The sequence below is a fragment of the Dinoponera quadriceps genome, unplaced genomic scaffold (genome assembly GCF_001313825.1).
Source record: "Dinoponera quadriceps isolate SergipeBrazil2010 unplaced genomic scaffold, ASM131382v1 scaffold1115, whole genome shotgun sequence".
NCBI classification, from domain to species: domain Eukaryota; kingdom Metazoa; phylum Arthropoda; class Insecta; order Hymenoptera; family Formicidae; genus Dinoponera; species Dinoponera quadriceps.
Genome location: NW_014555233.1, coordinates 177,851 through 202,511, shown reverse-complemented (window position 1 = coordinate 202,511; position 24,661 = coordinate 177,851). Strand labels below are relative to the sequence as shown.

General features: G+C 43.3%; 1 protein-coding gene across 3 annotated transcripts in view; it reads right to left on the bottom strand.

The window, feature by feature from the left end:
* The window catches only part of LOC106743650 (zinc transporter ZIP1-like), a 25,972-nt gene extending 1,311 nt beyond the window's left edge, over window positions 1-24,661 (bottom strand). Inside the window, exons 1-7 of one of the 3 annotated variants that reach the window (XM_014617702.1) lie at window positions 24,054-24,661; window positions 17,420-17,651; window positions 16,128-16,295; window positions 15,153-15,311; window positions 14,889-15,041; window positions 14,110-14,317; window positions 13,510-13,636 (exon numbers count right to left, since the gene is read on the bottom strand). In XM_014617702.1, the coding sequence (XP_014473188.1) occupies window positions 13,510-13,636; window positions 14,110-14,317; window positions 14,889-15,041; window positions 15,153-15,311; window positions 16,128-16,295; window positions 17,420-17,622 (1,018 nt within the window). In that variant the 5' untranslated portion in view covers window positions 17,623-17,651; window positions 24,054-24,661. Of the gene's footprint in view, window positions 1-6,353; window positions 7,411-9,134; window positions 9,900-13,509; window positions 13,637-14,109; window positions 14,318-14,888; window positions 15,042-15,152; window positions 15,312-16,127; window positions 16,296-17,419; window positions 17,652-24,053 lie in introns of those variants that run through there. The other 2 variants (XM_014617700.1, XM_014617701.1) reach the window with 2 other exon arrangements.

Here is a 24,661-nt window from a genome sequence, read left to right as displayed (position 1 = left end):
GCCTGAACTAAATTGTGACGTGATTTCTAGCAAAAGCGTTTCCAGCGCTACCGGACATCCGCAATTGCCAAGATTTAAGCGTTATTACGGCTTCCAGCGGCGCGGTAAACGCCTTTTGTCAGAAATTACGTTGCATTTTATTACTTAGAGTTAAAGGCTAAAGGTTTGCTTGCACGTATTGTAGATCCGCACTACCGTTGGAATCCACGCAACATTATGACGTCTTAAAGATATCTTAAATTCCAAAGGCGTCCTATTAAATCGTCAAAATGACGTATATTTATGATATGTATTATGTCGTATTATATGTCTTGAAGACGCCATACGTTTTGATTTAACCCTTTGATTGCGTACGCCGTATATTTCTATTGTTTTTCATTTATATACGACGGATATATACAGTACAGTGACCGCAAAGTAAATATTAAATGTTACTTGTTCCGTTTGTTTTATTAAATTTTATGCATGTAATATCTTACTCTGCTTTAGATGAGCCGTCTCAGTTGGTTTGTTCTTTTTAGCTGAACTGGTTGCATTAGTAGTAATTCAAGAAATCTGTGCACACTGAAATGTGAAAATCTCGTCGCACGTACGCTTTATACGCTCCTTAATGTGTATATGAATTTCTCAAACTAGTGCAACCAGTTGAGCTAAAAAGAACAGACCAAGTGTCACACGATGGAATCTCGTGCCGCACACTGCGAGTGCTTTTTTTATTTGGCGCGCCGTAATCCAAAAGTTAGTGACGTCAGAAGCGAGGAAAAGCATGTAAAAATTCTTGCGTTGCACGTTCAAGAAAAATATAACTACAAAATAACATATATGATCGATCCAGCACACTAATAAAATTGTCTGACTTTTCTTTTACTTGAACAATCAATAAATAGTCGTAAAATCAACACTGACGAAATCATGAGAAAAGAAGTTAGAAAGGAAGGTTCACAATCACAAATGTCATTTTGCGGGTATATCTCTTGAACGTATAACGCAAGAATTCTCGGTATGCGTTTTCTCTCAAGACATCTAAAATAAAACGTCTATAGGATGCTTTCTCGATATGTCTTTGCGTGTTGTGTGGAAAGTCCGTAAAGGTGAACGGAAAAAAATTAGTCTTATATAAGTCAACGGTAGATATTCTCAAATGTAAGCAAGAATATTACAATCTTAGAAGATTTTTAGCCTTGATTTGATTGAATTTGTATTGATGCAAGTGATACTTCCACTCAATTCAAGACTAAAAATCTTCTAAGAAGATTCTAATATATTTGCTTCTATATCTATCATTGAGATTAAGACTATTTTTTCTTCTATATGGGTATAAACTAAACGAACGAATGTATATTCGTGTTTAAACGCGCACGAACCTCCTTTGGTAAACCACCTTATGACCCAGATAGCACAATGTTCAAAATCGTGACATGACACGATTTTATGTCTCGATTTTGAACGTTGTACTGTCTGGGTGAGCAAATCGACCCGAAACGTTTTATTCGTTATGGCATATATACATTTTCCAAATTGTTACAACAAAAGTTTACATTCGTTGTTCGTTCACTCAGTGTATACCCAGTTTGAGATTCGACCGTAAGGTTCCGGTATACTAGGTCGTAATATAAGATCGTAAGCGAAATGAAGATCATTCATATTCGTTTACGATCTTACGTTACAGCCCACCGGAACGAGTTCTTACGAGTGCGTCTTACGAATTTACAGCTATATTCTTACGCACATTGTTGAATGACCTTTCGCTTGTCGACTTCAGCTCGGCGCTGAAATCGCACTCTACGTCACTTTACTTTGACCGATCAATTTCCAACGGGTAATTCGATCGGGACGAATTACCTTTCATCAGATGTCGTAACGAGTCAGGCCGTTGCCGATGTAGAATAATTGCGAAAGAGAGAGAGAGAGAGAGAGAGGATGGTCAGTTCCGAGCGCGTCGTTACGATAGCGCTCAGCATTATTCTCAGCTCAGTCATTAGTCTCAACTTAATGTCTCGACATCGTCCGAAGGTATTTAATTAGCGATAACGATAATCTAATGAGAAATATCAGATATCGCGGTTTTAGCTAACCAGTGAGATATCGCGATTTGAGTCTGAGATAAACGAGCTGGTGGAAATGTCGATTTTAGCGCCTCACGAGGCGCTGCTCGCCTCGATTGCACACCGTTAGTCCCGTCGTCACGTGTCGTCGGCGCTCGGGCCAGGTAATTGCCGCGTTAAATCCACCGAATGGTTCAAACACCGAGCTATTTCGTCACGGAACGCGTCAAAACGCTTGAGAAAGCGGTCGAAAGTCGGTCGAATCGTTCTGTCGACGTACATCGACCCGGGTCAATGCCATGGGTGGAGAGAGAAAGCCCTCGGACGGATGAGATCTCGTACGAGATCGATTCGTCTTCGTGCCGACGGGAGCGAATCGTCACGACAATGACGACGATGACGCTTCTCTCCTGGCACCGCTTACACCGGCGGTATGTGAAAACGCGCGCCTCCGAAGAAGTGGGTTGATTCTGTGCGCAATTTGCCAATCATATCGCAGCCGGCGCGAGTTGTGTAAAAGTTCACGTCTCGCATAGCCGTGTGTAGGAGTGACACGCGAGCTCGTATTTTATATAAGATAAATGCACCATTAACCGGTTAAGGAACGTTGATCTATATATATATATATATATCAGATATCAGTATGTTGAACCTTGAATTTTTAATCTGTCATTAGGTACAACAGTTGTCATATACTTAGAAATTAAGCCACTCTGAATGAAAAAGCCCTGTACCATTTAACCATTTTGCAAATAATACAAATTTTTGAATTATTAATCGAAGACGCCTCTACAGATGGCCATTTTCAATAATTAATAACTCGAGATTTTGCGCGTTCTTTACAAAATGATACAGAATCTTTTTGTTCACCTTAATATGTTCTGTGCCCTCATGAAGTTTGTTTCCGTGACTCTGAGATACTTTGCATAAAGTAAATTTATAAAATAAAACAAGTATTTTTCTATTCAAAATTTACTTTTGAAGTTACTTGTAATTATTTTACCATCGCTTTTTTCTTTTTGCCCGAGCGAATTTACTTCTACCGTTTTACGTAACTAAAGGGATTTCTCTCTCATTAAATTATTATTATTGTTATTATTATGGGTATATTCCAAAATATGCGGATAACGCTGAAAAACTGTAATTTACATCACGTAGATTATAAATTTTTAGTACCGTCAGTATTTTTTTTAAACACACTCATTCATTGTGCGCTATTTGTAATATATTATAGAATTATATCGAGTCAAAAGATGAATAATTGCGAACTTTACAATACGTGCAGCAGATTGACCCGAATCTCGAAGAAGCGTCACGTCTCCGAGAGTCGCGTCTCTCTCGAGCTCCTCGCACTCTCGCGAGAAGGTCGGCATAGAATTAAGATTGCATAACAGGTGGCATATCCGCGTAGATAACCGTCGTTACACCGTTCATTTCTCCCATCTCCTGTCACTTTCTCGGCAAAATGACACTGGCATAATACATCTAGCGTTATTGGGTATCGGACGCCGCAAGGTGATGCGCATCGTGTGTGTGTGTATGCGGATTAATGATTCGCACACCGACGAGTCGAGTAAAACGTCGCATTACCTCGCGTTACGTCGCGTCGCTGACATTTAAATTAGGTCTCGACTTCCTCGTAAAATCTTAAAGGAGTGATTAGCGGAACGTCGAACCTTCTTTGAAAGGTAAACAAGTACTTTCAAGATTGCTTCGTCCGAATAAAATTCATCTACGGTTTGCTATCGCACTTGACTTTGATCGTGACTTTATTAACGGGTTAACGTCGCGTGTTTTTTCTTGATGTCAAAACGAACAAACGAAACATCGGGTCAAATCAGCTCTCGCCTAAAAGTAGAAGCGAACGTTTATCGTCGAACGAGAACACGCGACGAAAGTATGCAGACGAAAGTCCGAGTAACTTCTCCGTTTGTATGCCGGAACTCATGTCGTCCCCGACGTTCCGTCGGAGCTCGTACTGAACCCATTTTTATCGACAATAGATACACGGTGATTACTAAGGAGACAAGATAACAGGAATTCGCCGGCTGACACCAGTAGTCTCGGAATTGACGAATATTTTCGTCAGGTTGTGCTTAAGAAAAATGAATACAATAAAGGAGGAAAAATTGTTTGTTGAAATTACAGTCATTTTTCCGCTAATTATCTTTTTGTTGTTTCGGAAACAATGAAATACGCAAAGAAAAATGAGTCTTATATCGAGAATAGATATTCTCATATATGAGCAAGAAAAATAATAAATAAGCAAATTTTCTTGGAAGATTTTTAGTCTTCATTTGATTGAATTTGTACTGATGCAAGTATTATTATATTCAAAGTATATTATTTTCACTCAATTTAAGACTAAAAATTCTCTAAAAATATTATAATATTCTTGCTTATATATAAGAATATCTATCATTAATTTAAAACTATTTTTTTCTGTGTATAAAATTGTCAACAACATAGTAGTATTTTGTTTACTAAAAGGCTCCCTTGACAAAAATTATTTCATCATGTACAATTGTAGTCACGAATATACCGAACATGATTTTCTCAATGTACACAGAAAAAAAGTGTTAGACTTATGTAAATAATTACTTCAATACTTCTTCCTCCTTTCCCTTAGAAAATTTTCACTTGGATCAAGTAATATTTATTTGATCCAAAATATTTCCTTGATTCACAAGTAAAATTTACTTAATCCAAGTAAAACTTTGCTAAAAAATATTTGAGTAATTATTTATTGGAATCTAATATTTTTTTTCCGTGTATGGATATCTCGTGCAGACGTACTCGTGAAATCTGATTACGATATATATCGACTGCTCGACTGGGAAGCCGATAAGATCAGCTGTTCTCGCGTCATTAAGCTCTTCGAAAAGAGAGAATATTCCGGCGAAAACATTACTTCGGCCGCACGTGACTGGGATTTCGTCAAGATTGGCCCTCGGTTCGTTCTGACCCTGACTTTTCGGTCGTTGTAACTTCGCGGGGCGAGATCGATAGATTCGACGAATACGAGAGCTAACACGTGGGGTGCACCAAGGGCGTACCTGTAATAGGTTAGCACCGGGGCGAACGATCGGTCAGAAATGCAACTCCTGCCAAAAGCAGTTCGCCAATCGCTACCTGACTGTTTCGTACAACCTGCCGGACGGATTACGCAAAAATGCTTTAGCGAGTTCCGTACGATTATCTCGGCGACTGAAAAGCTGTTATTAATGAGCGACAATCATACTCGTGGCTCCTCGTCACGAGGAGAAATGGACTTCGAATCCTGAAAGATCCAGGGATCTTCGAAGGAAAGTTCTTCGTCAGTTTTAGAATGCAAGAAATTGTCGAATTCTTCGAAATTCTTCTGAAGTAATGACGGGCACACATGCAGATGGACGGAATAACGGAAGTGCACATAGAAAAATACTGCGTTTAAATAAATGCTACTTGTTTCAAATATTTCAAAAGTTTATATATCCGTACACGGAAAAAAATGAGTCTTATATCAAGATAGATATTCTCAGATATATAAGCAAGAAAATTATAATATTCTCAGAAAATGTTTAATCTTGAATTGAATTTAATCAATATAAATTCAGTCGAATCGAGATTAAAAATCTTCTAAGAAGATTATTATATTCTTGCTTGTACATGAGAATATTTATCCTTAATTTAAGATTAATTTGTTGTTCTGTATAAATGTCATCAATATAAGCATAAATTTATTCAAGATATATTCTGAATCTTAGTTAAATTCGGTACATCAAACAAGAAAATTAAAACAAACTTCGGTCTGCTTATTCAAATTAACCAAACAGAACTTTTCTTCGATGAAGTTTTATAATATTCTCGAAAAGAAAATAAATTCTTCTTTCGAATACATAATGAGCTTTTCCAAAATTTGTGATCAGTATATTTTAAGAGTATTATTAAAGAAAAAAATTCTTTGTTGAATTATTGCTTAAAGGAAGGAAGGTAAAAACTAGGAAGGTTAACTATCGTCTTTCTTAGCAGTAGAATAATCTTTTTCTGCGTGGACATGCAGAGGAAGAGACATTCCCCGTAGGACCTTAACGGAACTTACGTGGGGACTTTCACCCTCGGTAGGGAAGGAAAAAAGCGCGAGCATTATTTACGATTCGCCGGCGACACGCGGAAATTCGCGGCGATCACGCGAAATACCAGCAAGCAGGCAGGCAGGCGCGAAGGACACCCGGTGGACGATAATGCGTTCATCCGGCATCGGTATCGCCGCTCACGATACGCTCCGATGCGCTGGAGACGCGGCCTCGTCTTCCGGGAAACACTCACTAACAATCTGCAGGCCCAACATCAGCGTGAAGCCGACGATGATCGCGACGAGCTGCAACAGGCCGCTCTTTTCGTTCGCCCTCTCCCTGGCCAGCACCTCGAAGAACACCACGTAGAGCAAGGTGCCGGCCGCCATGCCCTGAAGTATCGTCGGCGTGGGGCCCAGATTCTCGCTGTCATTCTTGAAGTGGCCCAACGCGAGGCCCACAGCGATGCCGATCGGCGTCACCATGGAGAAGATCGACAGGTAGCCGAGAGTGGTCCTGGTGGAGGCGCCGGCCACGTACAGCTCCATGCCGACGCAGAAGGAGATGACGAGCTTGTGCGTGGCGATCGCAGCGGCCAGGTATACCACCGAGCTGATGGACGGCTCCAGGCCCACCGCCAGGCCCTCGAATATCGCATGGAAGGACAACGCCAACACAGTCAGCAGTCCTTGCACCGAAGTGTTGTTCTGAGTCAACAATGCGCTGTGCTGGTGATGATGCTTCAAGCGCGGGTAGCTCAGCTCGGGAACCGCCATCTCCGGGTCGGAATGCTTCTCGACGTCTTGTTGGCCCACGCTCGGTGGCGACAATACGAAAATAGCCGGTAGGACCTTATCGTCCTTGGCAGTTTGGCCTGCAAGGTCGTCGGGTTGCAGCCTGTTGGATCGCTCCACCGTGTCCGCACGGTCCTCGTTTTCCTCGGGGTCGTCGGTGTCCTTCCAAGTGGACCTGGTGGTCGTGGACATGGTGGTGATCGAGCCGCTCGTCACCGTCGACGGGCCCGTCTGATTGTTGTTGCATCTGCGCACCGACACGGTCCTGTAGAGCAACGCCTCGGACGACTCGGGCTTGCCGGTTAGAGCGGCGTGCACCGCCTCTTCGACCAGGTACACGAGGAAGAAGCCGCTGCAGAAGAGCAACTCGGCTAAGCTCAGGGTACCCAGGGTCGGCAACTGGCCGTTGGACTGATGCCTCTCCACACTGGCGCGCACTTCCGGCGCCAGGTGCAGGAACGTCGTGTACAGGAGCACACCGCCGCCGAAGCAGAGCAACAGCGACTTCAGCAGGCCCTGGGGACGATCACACGATGCTTTGGGGGATCGTCGGATCTGCCTTCGAGCACGGGGTGCGTTCGGGTGCGTGAAACTTCCTCTCCGATCGCTTCGGAATTCATTTCGTTTGTTTTCCTGGTGAGGACTTTTGATAAGATACCACAGGCATAAATATTTTCAGTTGCATAAATATATTCGTTTCTTCTTAATCGTCACATCACAAGTATAAATATCTCGATTGAGCTCAAGTATCTTAAGTTCAAATCATCGATGGAAGACAACGATATCTATTCGCTTTCCTGAAAACTCTTCTTCTCCGAAAACTTTCTGAAAATTGTCTCCTTGGCTGTCTACAATTTGGAAAATTATCAGCACTTCTCCCCAGGAAAAGTCTGTTCCGAGTCGATCGGACGATCCGTAGACACAGATTGGAAGACGTCCACCCGAGAGCACCCTGCACGCCGATGGACGGCTATTCCGGATGCGTTACGAGTAATATGTGATCGAGGGAATCATGGGAACAAAAATCGCCAGCGCGGCTTATCATGATCAAGTATTGTTGATCTGTCTCGGCTTTGTGCCATATCAATCGCTGCGTGTCGACATCGACCGAAACTGAAGCAACACGCGTCAACTTCTTCGGGTTATTTCTCACCCCGAAGAAGTGAGTTGAAATGCTCACGAAAAAGTTGAAAAGAAGTCTGCGAAGAACGTGGTGCTAACTCGAAAATCAAACCCGAGTTGAAATCTCAGTTCTACGTTAAATCTATTTAGTTCTACGTTAAGTCTTCAAAGGTCTTGTACTCTTTTTGATGTTACAAATGGGAAGATATTTCCCTTTGCTCTACTTGAAGACTTAATGTAGGACTAATGTCTCGACTGGAGAATTGAGTGGCTGAATCGAAATTTTCAATCCTACATTAAATCTTGAAGTGGAGAAGACGGAAATAAGTTCCCATTTCCGTTTCAACAATAAGTGCTCCTTTGATGCTACAAAGGGAATTTAATACTCCGGAGCCTAAATTTTCATTCTACATTAAGTCTTCAGTGGAGAAAATGGCTAATAACTTTCCTATTTATAGCATCAAAGGAGCACAATAGGAGACCTTTGAACACTTAATGTAGGACTAAAATAGACTTATAATAGAACTAAAATTTCGGGTATTTACCGGAAAACCCGTAAAAGCTTGTGAGATATCACACTTCCAAAAGACCCCTTAGAGACGTATGGAAGATATCAAAAGAATAGGACATCTTTTGGACGTTTTAAAGACATCTTTTAGAAATTCGTTCTACCTGAGCAGATACTCAAGAATTCGAAGTAGCGGCGTGAAATTCGCGGGAAAACGACTCGATACACACCGAGAAACTCATTTAGCTGAATCAACAAAATTCTGCTATATACAAACAAATGTTTCGGTTACAAGAACCAAGATTTGGTTTTCTGAGCCAAAGTTTGTTTCTCCGAATTGAAGATGCAGTTCTCCGGACCATTTTAATTCTTACAACCGAAATATTTGCCCGTGTCCGAATGAGAATTTTGTTGACTCAGCTGAATGGGTTTCTCAATGCAAATATTGGCAAAGAAGAAAGGAGATCGGCGATTCTCCAGGCGAATTTAACACGACGATGTTGACTCGACGACGCTCCTCAACGACGCGGCGATTTGGTTGGCCCAGAGCCGAGCCCTCCGGAGACAGCGGAACCGACGTGCACCGAGGACCTCTCTTTCTCACACGTACTTGCGAGTCCGCCGTGGAGGCCGAGTCGACGCTCGACGAGGACGCGTTGGAGGCCGAAGTGGAAGTCGACGTGCTGGAGTGATTGGAGACCGCACGGCGGCGTTTCTTCAACTGCTTCGTCCTGTAGAGGCCCACCATCAGCGGCAAAGCTCCCAACGCCAAGGAACCGAAGCCGAGACCGATCATCGCGCCGATCTTCGATACCAGCAGGACGCTGGACGTTGTTGAGTCCTCCATTTCGCGCAGTCTATTCAAGATATCGCTCACGATCAAGCACGGATACCTCGTGGGTCTCTTTCTCTCTCTCTCTCTCTTGATTATTTCTCAATCTCACACGACACCGTTTCCGTCAAGCTGGTCGCTCTCATCAGGTGGACGCACGATACTTCCAGGTGGTTCTCGTCGTATCCGTCGCGTTGTTTCGTCACTCGGTCGCTTTCTCTCGCGCACTCCCGTCGACGATCGGATTGTTCATCCCGTAATCACGTGCTTGTCCGCCGGGCGGTGTTAGGTCAAAAGGTCGAGTCGGGGGACGATCATATCCACCTTGCCTGCGCCGGACGAACTCTCGGCGGCGTCTCCCGGCCGGTCCCGTCGAACGACAGCGAAAAGCGAGGAGCAGCACGCGCCGCGACGACTGATCGGACACTCCGGTCTGGATGGGAACTCGGCTCGGTCGGACCCCTCGCCTCGTCTTACATAGTCCAAGCCGAACCGTTTCCTGCCCACTCCCGGTCGCTACGGTCATCCTTCTCCAGCGACCACCCGGCAGCGTGCAAACTCTCTCTGGCTCGCTCGCACCGCGACTGATCGTCCCTCACTCAGTGGCGTAACTAACGACCTCGCGAACCGTCCTTTCGGTGGAGGGAAGGAAGCAGCTCCTCCCCCTCTGCCCGTTTTATCGGGCTTGGCGCGAAAAGATCGAGGGAAAAAAGGGAGAAAGGAGGAAAAGAGGCGAGAGAAGAAACGCGAGGGAGGAGAGAGGAAAGGGGTAAGGAGCAGATCAACAAGGTTGTTGTCGAAACCCCGTGAATTTGTCGTTTCCCGAAGGAAAGTCGAGAATCCCTCGGAGGATAGGCCCTCAGGTTCCTCTCGCTCCCTCCCGCTCTTCGCAGAGTAAGGTACTTTCGACGCTAATCACATCACTGCCTCCACTTTGCCACCCGACGAAGAGCTATTCGCGGCCGTTTTCCTCTCTCTCGTACGTGTGCACGTGCACGCGCGAACGAGAGAGGTCGTCGATAACGTGGAAAGTTCGTGTGGGGGCACGCGTGCAGGCACCGGCTCTTTCATGTTTGCTAACAATGTCACGGGTGACATTTGCGTGCGTGTCCGACCACACGAGAAACGAATCGTCGAACGAATTGTGTTGAACGGTGTATGTTTTTGAAAAAAAAAAAAGGAAATGAACGGGCAAGAAGAGATCCGAATGCTTCAAGTTTTAATTTCGAAGATCGAGTCGAGAGGATAGAGATTCGACTTTCTCGAAACGAACTTCTCTCAAATTGTGTTTTCGAACGTGAACATCGGCCTCCGATTAGAATGCTCGTGCGCACGGTAAGGAAATTTCGGTGACGAGAAGATTCGGTGACGAGAAATGAAAACTCGATGACGAGATAGGATATCTCTGTTACCATGACTGATGACACATTCATGCATGGAAAAAATAATTCTGTGGTGTAATTGAATTTTCCGTTGCCCGGGGACCAGACGAAAATTCGGTGGTAGGAAGAGGAAGATTTCTATAGGAGGTTTCTACACAGAAAAGAAATGATCTTAAATCAAGAATAGATATTCTCACGTATAAGAAAAAAGATTATATTGTTCTTGGAAAATTTCTTGAATTGGATTCAGATAATCCTCGCATCAATACAAATTCAATCAAATCAAGACTGAAAATCTTCTAACAGGATTACAATATTCTTGCTTATACATGAGAATATCTATTCTTGACTTAAAACTAATCTTTTCTTCTATGTGCTCAGCCAATTATTTTCAGTTGTCTCAGCCGAGTTTTAATGCAGCTGGATGTTCACACGAGTATTCTCAGCCGCGGTAATCCCTATTCTGTTGCAGGAACTGAGTTCTTTTTTCCCGTGTGTGAACATTCAGCTGCGTTAAAACTCGATTAAGACAACTGGGAACAATTGACTGAATAGAGATCTCTTCTAGAGGAATCTTTCCGCTCGTATAACCGAATTTTCATCCAGTCCCCAAACAACAGAAAATTCAGTTACGCTGATGGAGTTATCTTTTCCACGCACGAGATGACGATGGTTTCGCAGAAGCATCGATTTTGCGTGCACAAAAAAAAAGTGCCAAATCCAAGTAAATAATTACTTCGATACTCTTCAACAAACTTTTACTCGCACTGAGAAACCCTTTTTATATGGATATGGGCAAACAATTGTTTTGGTTATAAAAACCAAGGTTTGGTTCTCCGATCGAGGAAAGTTAATTCGCAGAAATAAACGATAGGTTGAGACACGGCCGAGAAGATGTGGAGGCAAAGGCGGCACCTGCGTTCGCCGCCTTTCCACGACGGAATTTCTCAATGTGGGCCATTCGCGCCTGCCGAATGATCATTTCAACCGGAATCTATCGCGCTTTCACCCTTTTCGCGCGAAAAGCGAAAGGATATCGCGCCTCGGGCGAGCGCTATCGAGCGCGACACGGAGCCGCAAAAGCCGTAAAGCTCAAAGAGCCGTGAACACCTCGTAAAATCGACGATCGCCAGTCACGAACGTGCCTCCTCCAACGTCGTCAATTATACACCGATAATAAAATAATCGATCCGCGTCATTCACTCTCACGGCGCATTTTTTGTGCCTCCTCCTCCTTCACGATCGCTAATAATAAATAGTGCGAAGGCATGAAGGATATCCGAGGCCGAAGAAAAACTCACTAGCGAAGAATGACTCACGAGTGCGCAGCGGGCGTAATCAGTTTTTCGCTCCTTTTTTGATTATCGCCGGAGAATTATTCGCGAACGTGTATCCGGCGGGAAAATTCTCCCGCCGCGGAATCGTGCCGCGTGATTCATCGGCAGGATGTCCTTTTGCTTTTCGCGCTGCATTCTCTTTTCTCTCTATCTCTCTCTTTCTTTCCCTCATCCCCACCCGTTCTCTCCCACCTGTGCGAGTAGCAGGGCCTCGCTCACCGTGTCAAACGGTGACCTCGACGAGCCGTCGCTTTTTCTCCACCTTCGAACTACAAACGCACATGTCGAGCGCCCCGACAAGCGACTGCCCGTAACGATTCATCGCTCGTTGACGTGACAATCGATGCGCGTTCGTTCGTTCGTTCCGATGAACTTTCGGCCGCAAATGCGAGTCAAACAACATCGGAGAAATAAATTTCGCTCCGATGAGGAACGAGCCAAAAATCGGATTTGCGTGAACCAAATGCGGTTGCAACAGTGTAATCCACGTTATTCGATTATACCAAAGAGTGTTAAGTGTTAATAATAATGGTGTCAGTGTAATGAAATGAAGTAAATTGCGCTCGCACAGGTCAGGTCGAAATTTGCTCAGGCAACATCGTTCTCAACATATTTCGAAACTATTCGATGCGCCACATTGTTTCCTCGACGTCTGAATTTACGTGGGAAGAAAAGTTCGCTTGAATTTACGTGGCGATGAACAAATCGTTTTGGTTGGGAGAAACAGAATTTCCGGTTCTTATAAACCGAATTCGATTGTTGCAGCCAGAAATTCTATTTTCCTTCAGCTAAGACGACCTTCTGCCAAGTATCTTGTTTGGCTCGTTCATTATCGGGTGTATTCAACCAAGCTCTTCTTTCAGTGCGGCAAAGTTAAAAAGTGTTTGGAAACGTTTCGTGTCTGCATGTGCTTACGATCTCTTCTGTTTCAAGGAGAAAGAACTGTCGGCGCTTGTTAATCGAGGAGAATATGCATCGTGTTCAAGTTAGAAAGCCGCGCATTAAGTGCGCTTTGAGCCGTCATTAAGCATGCGACGGTCGATAATCACGCGTTATCACGCGCTCGACGTTACTCCCGATTTAACAACAAATTCTTTTATCGCGATTCGGCTTTCCTAGCTGTGACGCTCGCATTTCAAGCCGAGACGCGGCCCGAGTCGCGCCGACCAATAAGCTAAGCGTAGGCAAAACGCAACGAGACGCAGCGGACTCAGCAAGATGTAGAAATTTTAGCTATTTAAATCCGCTTTCAACCGCTCGACACGAGAAGAGCGCATTTGTCTCGACGGGAGAAAAAGAAAGGGAGAGCACGGCGATCGGATAATTATTTCCAGCGCGACGCACCGTTCTCTCGATTTCTACGCGACCATTATTACCGGAGAATGTGAAACTGTACTGCGTGCGTTAATATGAAATTAAATCGATTGCACTTACTCAGCATCTGTATGCCGAACATCAGGATGAAACCGATGAAGATTGAGAGGTACTGCTGCAATCCGCTCCGATGCTCATGCAGGACCTCGAAGAACACCACGTAGAGAAGGGTGCCCGATGCCAGTCCCTACGATTAAAAGAACGACGTGATTCTTTTCTGACATCCTGACGAAGTGAACTGATACGTCCACGAAACGTTGGAAACAGATCCGCAAAAAGAAAGTAGCAAACCTAGAATTTCTCCGTATCGCAAAAGCCTCAAAAGTATCCCCAGATAGAATATATAATGACGATGACGTCAACATGACGTGAGAAAGATGATAAAATAATTGAAAAGTGAATTTTTTTCTACCTATACTTGAGAGAAATAGATTTTTATCAAATTTTCTCCAAATATATTCTTTTGATATGCCAAATGATTCCTTTATTCGTATAAGATACATTGTCACTCGATTAGTTTATCTAGATTAAACTTGAACGATTTCTAAACGAGATATTTTTTCCACACTGGTAATTAATCGTACATTACGGCGCATCGAGGATTATATCTATTCCGCGTGTTTCCCAACGCAATCGCGATTCCTAAATTACGAAACTTGCCTGTAATATCACCGCCATTGGTCCACTAGCGGCGGCGCTTCCGCCGCCGACCAGGAGCATTCCGATGCCGATTCCTATCGGCGATACCACTGCGAACGTGAACACGTAAATTATGGACAGATACCGCCTGGTCCTCGAAGCGATCAGTTCTACTCCGATGCAGAAGGCTATAACGAATTTATGGGCCGCCACCGCCCCGAACATGTACCTGCAAGCGTGCACGGACAAATTGTACCGTTTATCAATCGAAGCCGTTGTTTGCGCCACGAAGGTGCTTGATTCATTCTAAAGTACAGCGTGGATGCAAACCAGCGTGCGATTAAAGAGCGTTGCGCAAACCCACCGAAATCGGTCTTGTCGTGCACGAAGAGATACGGTGCAATAACATAATTATTTGGCTTCGCGCACGCTCGGGAGAAAACTGATTGAGCAACAGACAGAAAGAATAACAGTGTTGCAGAAAGATTAAAGCGGTGTCTGCAACGAGAATTGAAGGCGTTTAAGACTTAAGCTTTAAGTCTCAAGCCGTAAAAAGTCGCAATCATCAATTATTTATTCTTTTTATCAATTATTATTATTCTTTTCACATTCAACCGATCGGTCAATTTTTTATGGCTTCATGATTAAAGCTTAAACCTTAAACTCTCGTTGTAGACGCTTTACAGAGGGATAAAATAACAGATTCGACGATCGTGCGCTGCCGCACCTGTATCGCGCTTCTGCGTCGTTTCCAAACATGATGATCGCGTATCAAGATACCACACGTGCGAGGTACATACCAGACGTAACTGCTGGAGCTTTCTAAGCCGATAGCCAGGCCCTCGAATAACTCGTGCACCGAGAGACCGAGAACTATTAACAGTCCTCTCAGCGAACTTATCACGAAATCCTCCTCGTTGCTCTCCATTATTACCGGTAAGTGGCTGTGTCCCCTGTAAACGGCAGGATTTTAACATTGTACGCATTTTTAGGCGCGACAGAACGTCCTCGCAACCGATAAGTTGATATTTTCGTGGACCGGGGACAGGCATGAGCAGGCTTACATGTGTGTGTGACCGTTGGCGCACGGCGGCACCACCGGGCCGCTCTCCATCAGCTCGTTCGTGCTGCGATTCACGTCTTTCACGTTGGGCGCTGCTCGCTTCTGCCTCCACCTCAGATGCGTGTGCACGCACTCCTCCACAAAGTACATGATGAAAAACCTGCGGAAAATTGCTTCAGTCGCGACGCCTGCGCGATGTATACGAGCGTGTGATGATATTTGTTTCTCAGCGGACGTAACGCGTATTCCCGAAAAAAATGCCGAAATTCAAAAGGTAGGACAACATCCCGAGAAGCTGCAGTCCTGAGAACTGAATATCGGGACGATCTCCCGAAATATCGAAAGTATGCAATTATCCCGAAAAGTCATGTTTCCGAAAACTGAATACAAGAACAATCTCCTGAAATATTGGAAAACATCAAGTTGCCTTGCAGTTATAACGCTTCTTCCAATATTTCGGGAGATTGTCCCGGTATTCAGTTTACGGGATTTTCACGATGTCTCAAATTCCGGGATTTTCATTTCTCGAGATTATGTATTATGTATATTTATCTTTTTTTCTCAAGTCCGCCATTGAGAAACAAATAATGTTGAGAAACAAAAATCACGAATATCCAAACGTTAGAAATAATAAGAGTACTGCGCATTCTGTCGAATGTGGCGTCGTTTGTGGTGCACGATCGATGGCGGGATTACTTCATTGTGTAAACTTAAACACGCAAAAGTAATTACGTAACAAATCGCGATATGGCAATTATATTATCGGCAATGATGCAAATTAAACTCGACGAGAGAAGTAATTCGTGTTTCTTCAGCGCGGAGGAAAAAAACATTCCGTGTTAACGAAGAAAAAATATCTTTTTCGTGACAAGTGCGAAATTGAATTCTTGTATTCTCCTTCGTCTTCCACCTCCTCTTCTTTTTCTCTTTTATAAATGTTGGATTTACACGTAATGTGACGTCAGGGCTGACTCACCCGGTGCACGCGAACATTTCTGCCAGTGCGAAGCCGAGCTGCGGTAGTTTGCCTTCCTCGACGAGATGGTTTACGCCGTCCGTCACTTCCGGTATTAAATGAAGAAATGTCGTGCTGAAGAGAACGCCTCCGCCGAAGCCGAGTAGAAGACCCACTGTTTTCATCGATCTACGAGTGATAAAGCGCGCGGAAACGGTAATTTATTACTTTGTCCGTTCAATTCGCGCGCGATGTCGTCTGGAAGATGTCGACGGGACACGGGATGTATCTTTGCGTCATTTTGAACATCACGTAGGCTATATGTTTTGACATTGGAGCAAATAATAGACGTTTTGATCCGTGTCTCGCTTGTATTCGCATATAAAACAGGAGGAGCGTTGATTATTTGACAACGACTTTTCGGAGTATTCTATGACGTTGGATAGTTTTTCGCGCTAAACATTTCGTGTTCCGAGGTACCGCCGGGATTGACTTGATCGAACGGTCGGTAAAGAACGTTGAATGTTTCCCAACTAAGAACGATCACCGTGGGTTTTATCATTGATCGTACACTGAAAGAAAAGTGTCTGATATTTGTGACTATAATTTCACAGTGAATTATGGTGAACAGAACGAGAAGATAAAAATATATTCATAGAGCATACCGATAACGGAAGCGAATTAAAATGTTTCACAGCAGTGTAGAAAAAACGTTCTCAAACTTTAAAGTGCTATGAAAGATTGGGGATGAGAGATTGAAATCGTATAATTAGAAGTGAATTTGAATGAAAATCCGAATTAAAATGAAGTAATTCTCGAAGGTACGATGGAGATTCAGATTGAAGGATACTATAGATTGAATACTATAGACTGAAGAATATTATAGACAGGATAAGTGCAAGATGAAACGTTGATAAATATTTAACCCGTCAGAACGGTTAAGTAACGGCGAAATACAATCGTATTTTCGGAAGCCATAAAAGTAAAGTATCTGAGACATGAATTATATATTAGTTGAAAATGACTTAATAAGAACTTAATAATGTATGGAATGTAGATAACATGTAATCAGAGATAGTACAAATGATTATTATAGCATTAGTAACATTCTTATATATATATATTGCTACTGTTATTTTTACATGTAACATATAAATTTTTATATCTTTTATAATCTTGCATATTGCTACTGCTACTTTTTTGTTAGAACAACAAGAAAATATTAATAACAATGATAATTTTAGTGTGATTGCCTTTGTCTTTCAATACGATCATATTAGGATTTTTATGTTAGGAATTACCGTCTACCTTACCTGGGATTAACATGTCCGGTACTGTTCCACTTGAACCATTTGGCCAAAAGCATGGGTAGAATGCCCATACACGTGCTGACAATGCATAAAACCGCCATGGTAACGCCTTTGGCGATTAGTACACGCGACGGATCGTCATCCGACGATTCTTCCCCATACGTCTCGTTCATCAACAACTTCGAGTGGCTATCTATTAACGGCATGATGCTGATCTTTCCGGTTTCCCTTTTCACTGCAAATTATCAATTATTAACTTATCATTAGAAAGTTTTGTACACTGAAAAAAAGAAGTAAAAAGGACCAAGTCTCGGGGTTACGCAAATTTCGTTGCGCAAACTGCGATCGAGTCAGGTCGACGATCTGATGTGAAAATTTCAGCTACAGAATTTATTCAACAGTGAAAGATTGATGAAAGCGATGTTGCTATGCGTATGATATAGATGTTTTTACACTCAAGAAGTCTAAAAAACTGTATAATAATCCTACCTCTGCTCAGTGTGGAGATTAAACGAATCAGATAATAAATACGGCCAGTGATGTGTTGGCTTAGCTTTACGATCGCCTCATTGAACTAAATTCTGAGCTCGTTTTACACAAATAAAGAATTAAAACGACAGCAAAGTTTTGCTGAAAGAATCAGGTCTGATTTGAATTCGTTCGATTGATCTTTCTCTTTGTAATGTGACGAAGCACTTTTCCTTCCTTCTTTTTTGCAATATTAATTGACGTTGACTATGGCGCTAATTTTTATTTTTATTTCAAAGCTCATAAAATGTCTAATTTAAATAACCAGGGGGATACAGTGAATGCAAGTTCAAAGATCTGACGAAAAGTTATTGAGCGACCGACGATTCCTCGCGCTGCTCAATCGTAACGATGTCGAACTATATCGACAACAATAATAGCCATGAATGAGGTCAGTCTTTACGACATCGTATTTATTAGACAAAAAATCGTATATCGTTACGGTCCTCTGTACGTGATTCATGACACACGAGAAGAGTTACGTAGAAGCGATTCAGCGATTATGCGCATAAGTCCCTTGTGTGATAATTATATAATATATAGCGATGATATAATACACGGTAAGAAACTAACTTTCCGCATCTTTATAAGAAGATACCGTCTAATTTCCAAAGTCAACGAATGCGATATCGCATCATGATTCCGTCACGTGAAAGTCGTGGTCTCTTGTGACAAAACTCCTATTTTTCCGACAGAAATGGATCTATTTTATTCCCCGCACTTCTCGACAAGTATATTGTGTGATAAGTGTTAAGTCACCAATTACAGCGTCGCCGATACAATAAAAATAATCAAGATTAATCGAGTTACCGAGCAGCAACAAGTGTTTAATATGATAACCGCATAAGTGGGGATCGAGTTGCAACTGCAACTCGACACTTTTTTCTAAACGTCTCGAGACAGTTGCCGAAAGACGCTTCTCGAGAGACAGCGAGATTCGAAGAAGACCCGCAGACTGGACCGCGAAACGTCGAAGAAGTTCATTATATCATCATCATCGGATGGTATCAATTAACATTTAATTCTCACTTACGGTTTTATCAACAAGCTTATAATCGACCAGTCCTTAAATCGATAAATGAAAACAAGATAATTTCTCGACGTGGCCAAATGTCAAAGTTGATGCGCACTGTCGCGACGTGCCGCCGATCGGAAATCATTTGGATAATTTGGAGCCTGCGATGACGCACGATGAGGCAATCAGCTTTGACAGACTGACAAGCGATATACTCCGTAGTTAATAAAAATATGCAATATATCCGGGTTCGATAGGTGCATTATCTTGCGATAAATGATTCTGTCACGATAATAGTTTTACTGTAACATGACTCAAAGATCCGAACACTCGGACGATGTTGTTCACGACTCTCTCTCTCTCTTTCTCTATCTTTGTCGAAACACTTCCGTTATCGCACATCTGCTTGGAACGCGTTACGCAATCTTATCTTGGCGCGAACATATGTACCATGAGCCATTTTGTAATTCGCCCAAGCCGAGAGTCTGCCTTAATTGTTAGAAAATTGAATCGCTCCGGCGGCGCAGTTGAAGTAAAAAGCTGTTTCGAAAGCTGTTCCAATAATCAAGTAATCAATATGCGAGCGATATGGTCCCGTGGAATTTAACATAAAAAATTTACGGGTCATTACTTGGACATTAAATCGTCACAACGACTGGATATTAAGTATAATGGAAATGTCACGGGCCCCGAAATGTCCCTTAGAAAGCAGAGATACCGTTCTAAACCGCGGAGCGACGGAAATCGCGATCGATAATCGAAGGCCAGACGCAACAACTTGACGGATCGCGCAGATCAAATAAACCGCTCCATCTCGTGTACCTTCCTTCTTCGACGCTCGCTTTCCCACCACCTCACGATATATCCCTCCTAAATACGGATCCACTCTGGTGTCGTCGGACAATTCGAGAGATCGGGCACGTGCGCGCGCATACGTTCGCGACACCGTGTATAATTAACGCAGGAGTCCACGCACTACTACGGGCACGGGCTCTCCCAGCCAGCTTATATATACACGGTGTACTATTCGATATCGTCTGCCAGGATCTTTACAATCGTTGACCACATCGCGATAACATCAGACCGATAGGACCGAACCGCCGGTAACAACGGGTATTTCTACGTACGCACACGGACACGGTGCACGCACACGCACCCATCAGGACGCGTGTTGAAATACGCGCGCCTCTGTGTGAAAGACCTCAGTGATCGTCCTCCAGTTAAAGGATAAAAGATGTCGAGGACGTGGGGAATTTTGCCCAAAGGCGCGTCGTACCTTCGGGGATCGATTTGGATTTTTTTCACGTAAATTTCTTATCTCAGAAGAAAATCTCGAAACTTTACATGCCTTTTCACGGGCCAGGAATGCTTCGTTTTCGACTCCAATTTCGACGTTCGATTCACCGAGTTAAACGCACGGGGATTACGAATTTTGAGAAATTCAATTTGGGAGAAGAAGGAAAATAATTTAAGACTGCACTTTATGCTAATAAAATATAAGAAAAATTCTAACTAAACTTCTTGATTTCCGGCTAATTTTGCACATATTCTATTCTCGCGTATATTCTACTGTCACGTGTAAGCGACGTTACAAAGTCCGACGAAATTAATTCTAAACGCGATATCAATGTATTAATAAGATATCACACTTTAATCGTAATAATCATGGATTACGACGATTACTAACACAAAAGAGATTTTTTAACACTTTTTCCAATCGAGACAGTTCGACGCAGTTGTATTATCTCGTACTGATCTGCCGGCACATATTCCCTCTTGATCCATCTTGACTCATTAACTATCGATCAATCTTTCCCGTATCAGTTTATCAGAGCTCGCAATTCTCTCATCCATTTTTCTCATGAGACGCGATATCGAGTCTCCGGTAAATCGGACGCTGATGGTTCACTGCCCGTGAGTTCGTCGCAAAGACCGTGGCCTCCTCGTGACTCGGGGAATCCGCGAACCTTTCCTCTCGTCTCATTGCGCCGATCTTTTCTTCTCCGTCGACTCAACGGCGCGTTTTAACCACGGCTTCGTTCGTCGACTCGTGCGATCGATTCGCAAGAAAGAATAGCGCGAGAAGTTAGTAGCCTTTGTAGCTTGTGCTGCGGTACTAGGCACCAAGAAATCGAATGCAGTGAAAGTGCACGACCCTCCAACAAGCAAAAAAAAAACTCAAAAGTCGGGGAGGGGGAGGAAGAGATAGGAGCAGAATCACTTCTGTGTCGTGTTCAAGGTAAACTCGCGATCGCTCGACCGCCTCGATCGGCCGCTCACACGTGCTCCGGGGAATCTGTTGGCATTTTTGTCCCCCCTCCCTTCCCACTGAAGTATTTCTCCTCTTGAGTTTCCGCTCTTTAAAAACTAACTGATGAACAATTTCGACACAACGCAATAATGACCCGGGAAAAACCTGAGTACGTCATCAGATCCTCCAGAGAATGAAATCATCCTAAGAAGTCATCTTTTCTTTATCTCCCACGTCGACTTTAACGCTCTGTCTTCCGCGTTTTGAATCCGCTCGAGCGCCGAACCGTTGTTCATTCCAGTCACGCGTTGTAAAACGCAGCCGTCTGATACTAAAGCTTCACTTGTCTCATACGGAGGTCGCGGGTTCGACGATATGTTTCAGCTTGAGAATCAAACGGCCGTATTTAGCCGCGTTCAACCGCCGGACGCGCGCGATCGTGGATCGGCGTACGCGTGGGCCTCTGCTTCGGAGCCGCGACTGTTGTTTCTTTTGTTTTCTTCTCGTCCGACACATAGGCAGTCACACTGTCAGCCGAATTTCTATATTTCCGCGCAATTGCGCGTCTTTTCATGTGTTAATACATCGGTTTGTGCGCGTGTCGGGAACACGCGTGACGAGAGATGTATCTCTTTATCATCATTATGGGTCATTATATAGACATTATATTGATGACATTGAAATTGTATCGATAATCACAATGATAATTTTCATTCGATCTTGACGACTACATAGTTATACGATAGTATAACTATAATATAATTCAGTCCGATAAAATATTTTCTCCTTAAGATTTTTTCCTATTAATAATTAAGGTTTTTCCCGCCAATTATGTATAAAGTTTTATGCCAAAGAGATGATCCTCGTGTAAGTAAATAAAAATAAATAAGTTAACGTTAATAGATTTGAGATTATATCGATAAATAATTTTCATCCAACTTTGACGGTTATAGTTGTACAATATAATTGTATATACATAATAGCACAGCTACAATACAATATAGTCGCACAATAAAATGTTCTCTATACAATTATTATACAGACATACCGTTAATGTTATATTTAAAATCGCCTCGATGATAATTCTCATCCGACGAGACGGTTATATAGTTGTTATAATTGTGCAATAGTTATTATTTGCAGTTGCACAATCGCCCGAGACATACGTCGCACACGTGCAATAACAAGATGACAAGTTTTGAAGGCAAACGGCGTTTGACGGCACGCGGACGGCTGATAACATGATTTACAGTGCGACAACAGGAGGTGCACTATCGCGTCTGCATTTCACCGGCTGCGATTAGTGTTTCCACGAGTGCGAAAAATCCTACGGAAGAAGCAAACCGAGAACCGTTATCGCGTTCAAATCTTGGAGTCAGACTGCAACTCGTCGATTTTTCGTGATGGCGCCCACCGTCCGGCCCTCCATAAAGTGTTCGGGTCCCCATTAGCATTCCAGCGATCGCCGGTGTTCCCCGAGAATGCTTCACGGGGAATACCCCCGCAGAAGGAACTACAGCGAATTCGCTAAACTCGGACGTCGAGTCCCGTAAGCAACGCGCGCGTTATTTAATACACGATACGTGACACACGACACATCGCTTTTGTTTAACACATGCGCTGCAGACGCGACGTCAGCATAATTCACACGCGATATACGTATGTTTCTGGAGCATCTACCGTATCAATAGTGTGTTAATAGCGTGTACTCAGGCGCGCGCGCGCGTGTGTGTGTGAACGTAGTTGCGGTGGACATGCAAATAACGAAGGAGGCATCCCCGATCGCTTCTCGTGCGCCTGCGAGTTTTCTTCGTGAAAAAAAAAAAAAAAAAAACTTGGCGTTGAAGATGATTCGCATCGGTGTATTATGGTCCCGTGAGAAAAATTTTCGTTCCTTAACACGTTCGCCATCACGTCACACATGAGTGACGCATTGATCTCTTACGAGAGACTGATGTCATATACTTGTAACAGCGATAATTCTTCCTTCTATGCCCACGTAAACAAATCGAGTCAATTTTATACTATTGGTATTTTAGTCTCCTTATTTTCATTTTCTCTTCCTTTCTCCTTTTTGGCTTTATTTACTGTATCCGGCTATATTTATAATTAATGTCTTATTTTATAATTATCATCCTCTATGAAGTATGGACAAAAAATTAATCTTTTGCATCATTTGCATGGAAAAAAAAATCAATCTTGAATCGTCCTATTTTCTGCATGTTTTTCTTATTTTCTACGTATTTCCTTCTTCTCTCGTTTTTACTATATGCTTTCTGTAATCTATATAAATACTATTTTTATTCTCTCCAAATATTTGCTATCATCAGTAACGCTAATGCTTAGAGCTAATAAACGTATTATCTATCTACTACATAGAAAAGAATACAAAATAATTTGTGAAGGCCGCGGTTTTCCAAATAAACCGTAGTAGCACACATTAATCAAAGCGATGTTACTTCCGATTTCATTAGCGTCAATTATTAACCCTCGAATAACAAGATTGGATAGGATTCGACCGGATCCATATTCTAATGCTTCGCGAATATTTCAGGCATTTCACATATTTTGCGAGGTATTTTATTTACTTTTAATCATATTCCCTAACTTATTGTGAGAATAAAAAATGCCTGATCCAAAGAATTGGTCGAAAAAACTGGAAAATGTTTCTACGGGTCGGACTCGACCAATATAAACATTGTTATTCGAGGATTAACATTAGTTTTGCTTATGATCGTTCAATATACGTTGAGCTCGATGACTTTGGCTTCAACGATCGAATTACACAAACAGAGGGAGAGAGAAAAACAGTGAACAAAATAGACAGGTTTTAGTTTTCTTACATTCGTCGGCGATGAGACCCTTCCACGTGGTGTATCTTGAACGGTCGAATGCACCGCGTCGGCTCGATTCCACGGGCGCGCCAACGAAAACTGAACGACACTGGTCAAACGCGAAGTCGGCCGCACCGGCGAAACATCCGTTGCAAAACGTACGTTAATTCGAGGTAATTGATCGAACCGATCGAGAGACGTCCAACGGGCGTCGTAAGTGATGCCTGTTGGGTGAGACGTGCGCGCGCGTCGTGAGGAGCGTCCGCGGCCGAACGTCAACAGAGGCTTCCCGGGCGCTCGCTGACCGAGATTCTTCGGAAGACAACACGTTTCTTCGTGAAGAGCACCCCGCTCGGCACGACTCGACACGACTCGACACGATTCGACTCGACTGCCGGGCTAACGATCGTCGGGGATCGACAAGCACTAATCGTAAACTAGCGCTTCACCCCTACTGATTTACGGCTGCTCGCGCGACTTTCTACCGGCTTTACGTTGGAAAAGATATTCCGACAGAGAGATTGATGGTTACCGACGTTGTGCAACGGCCGTCGAGCGCGAAATGACGCCGAAGACGTGGCGGCACCTTTTTAAATGAAGGACCCAGAAGACGAGAC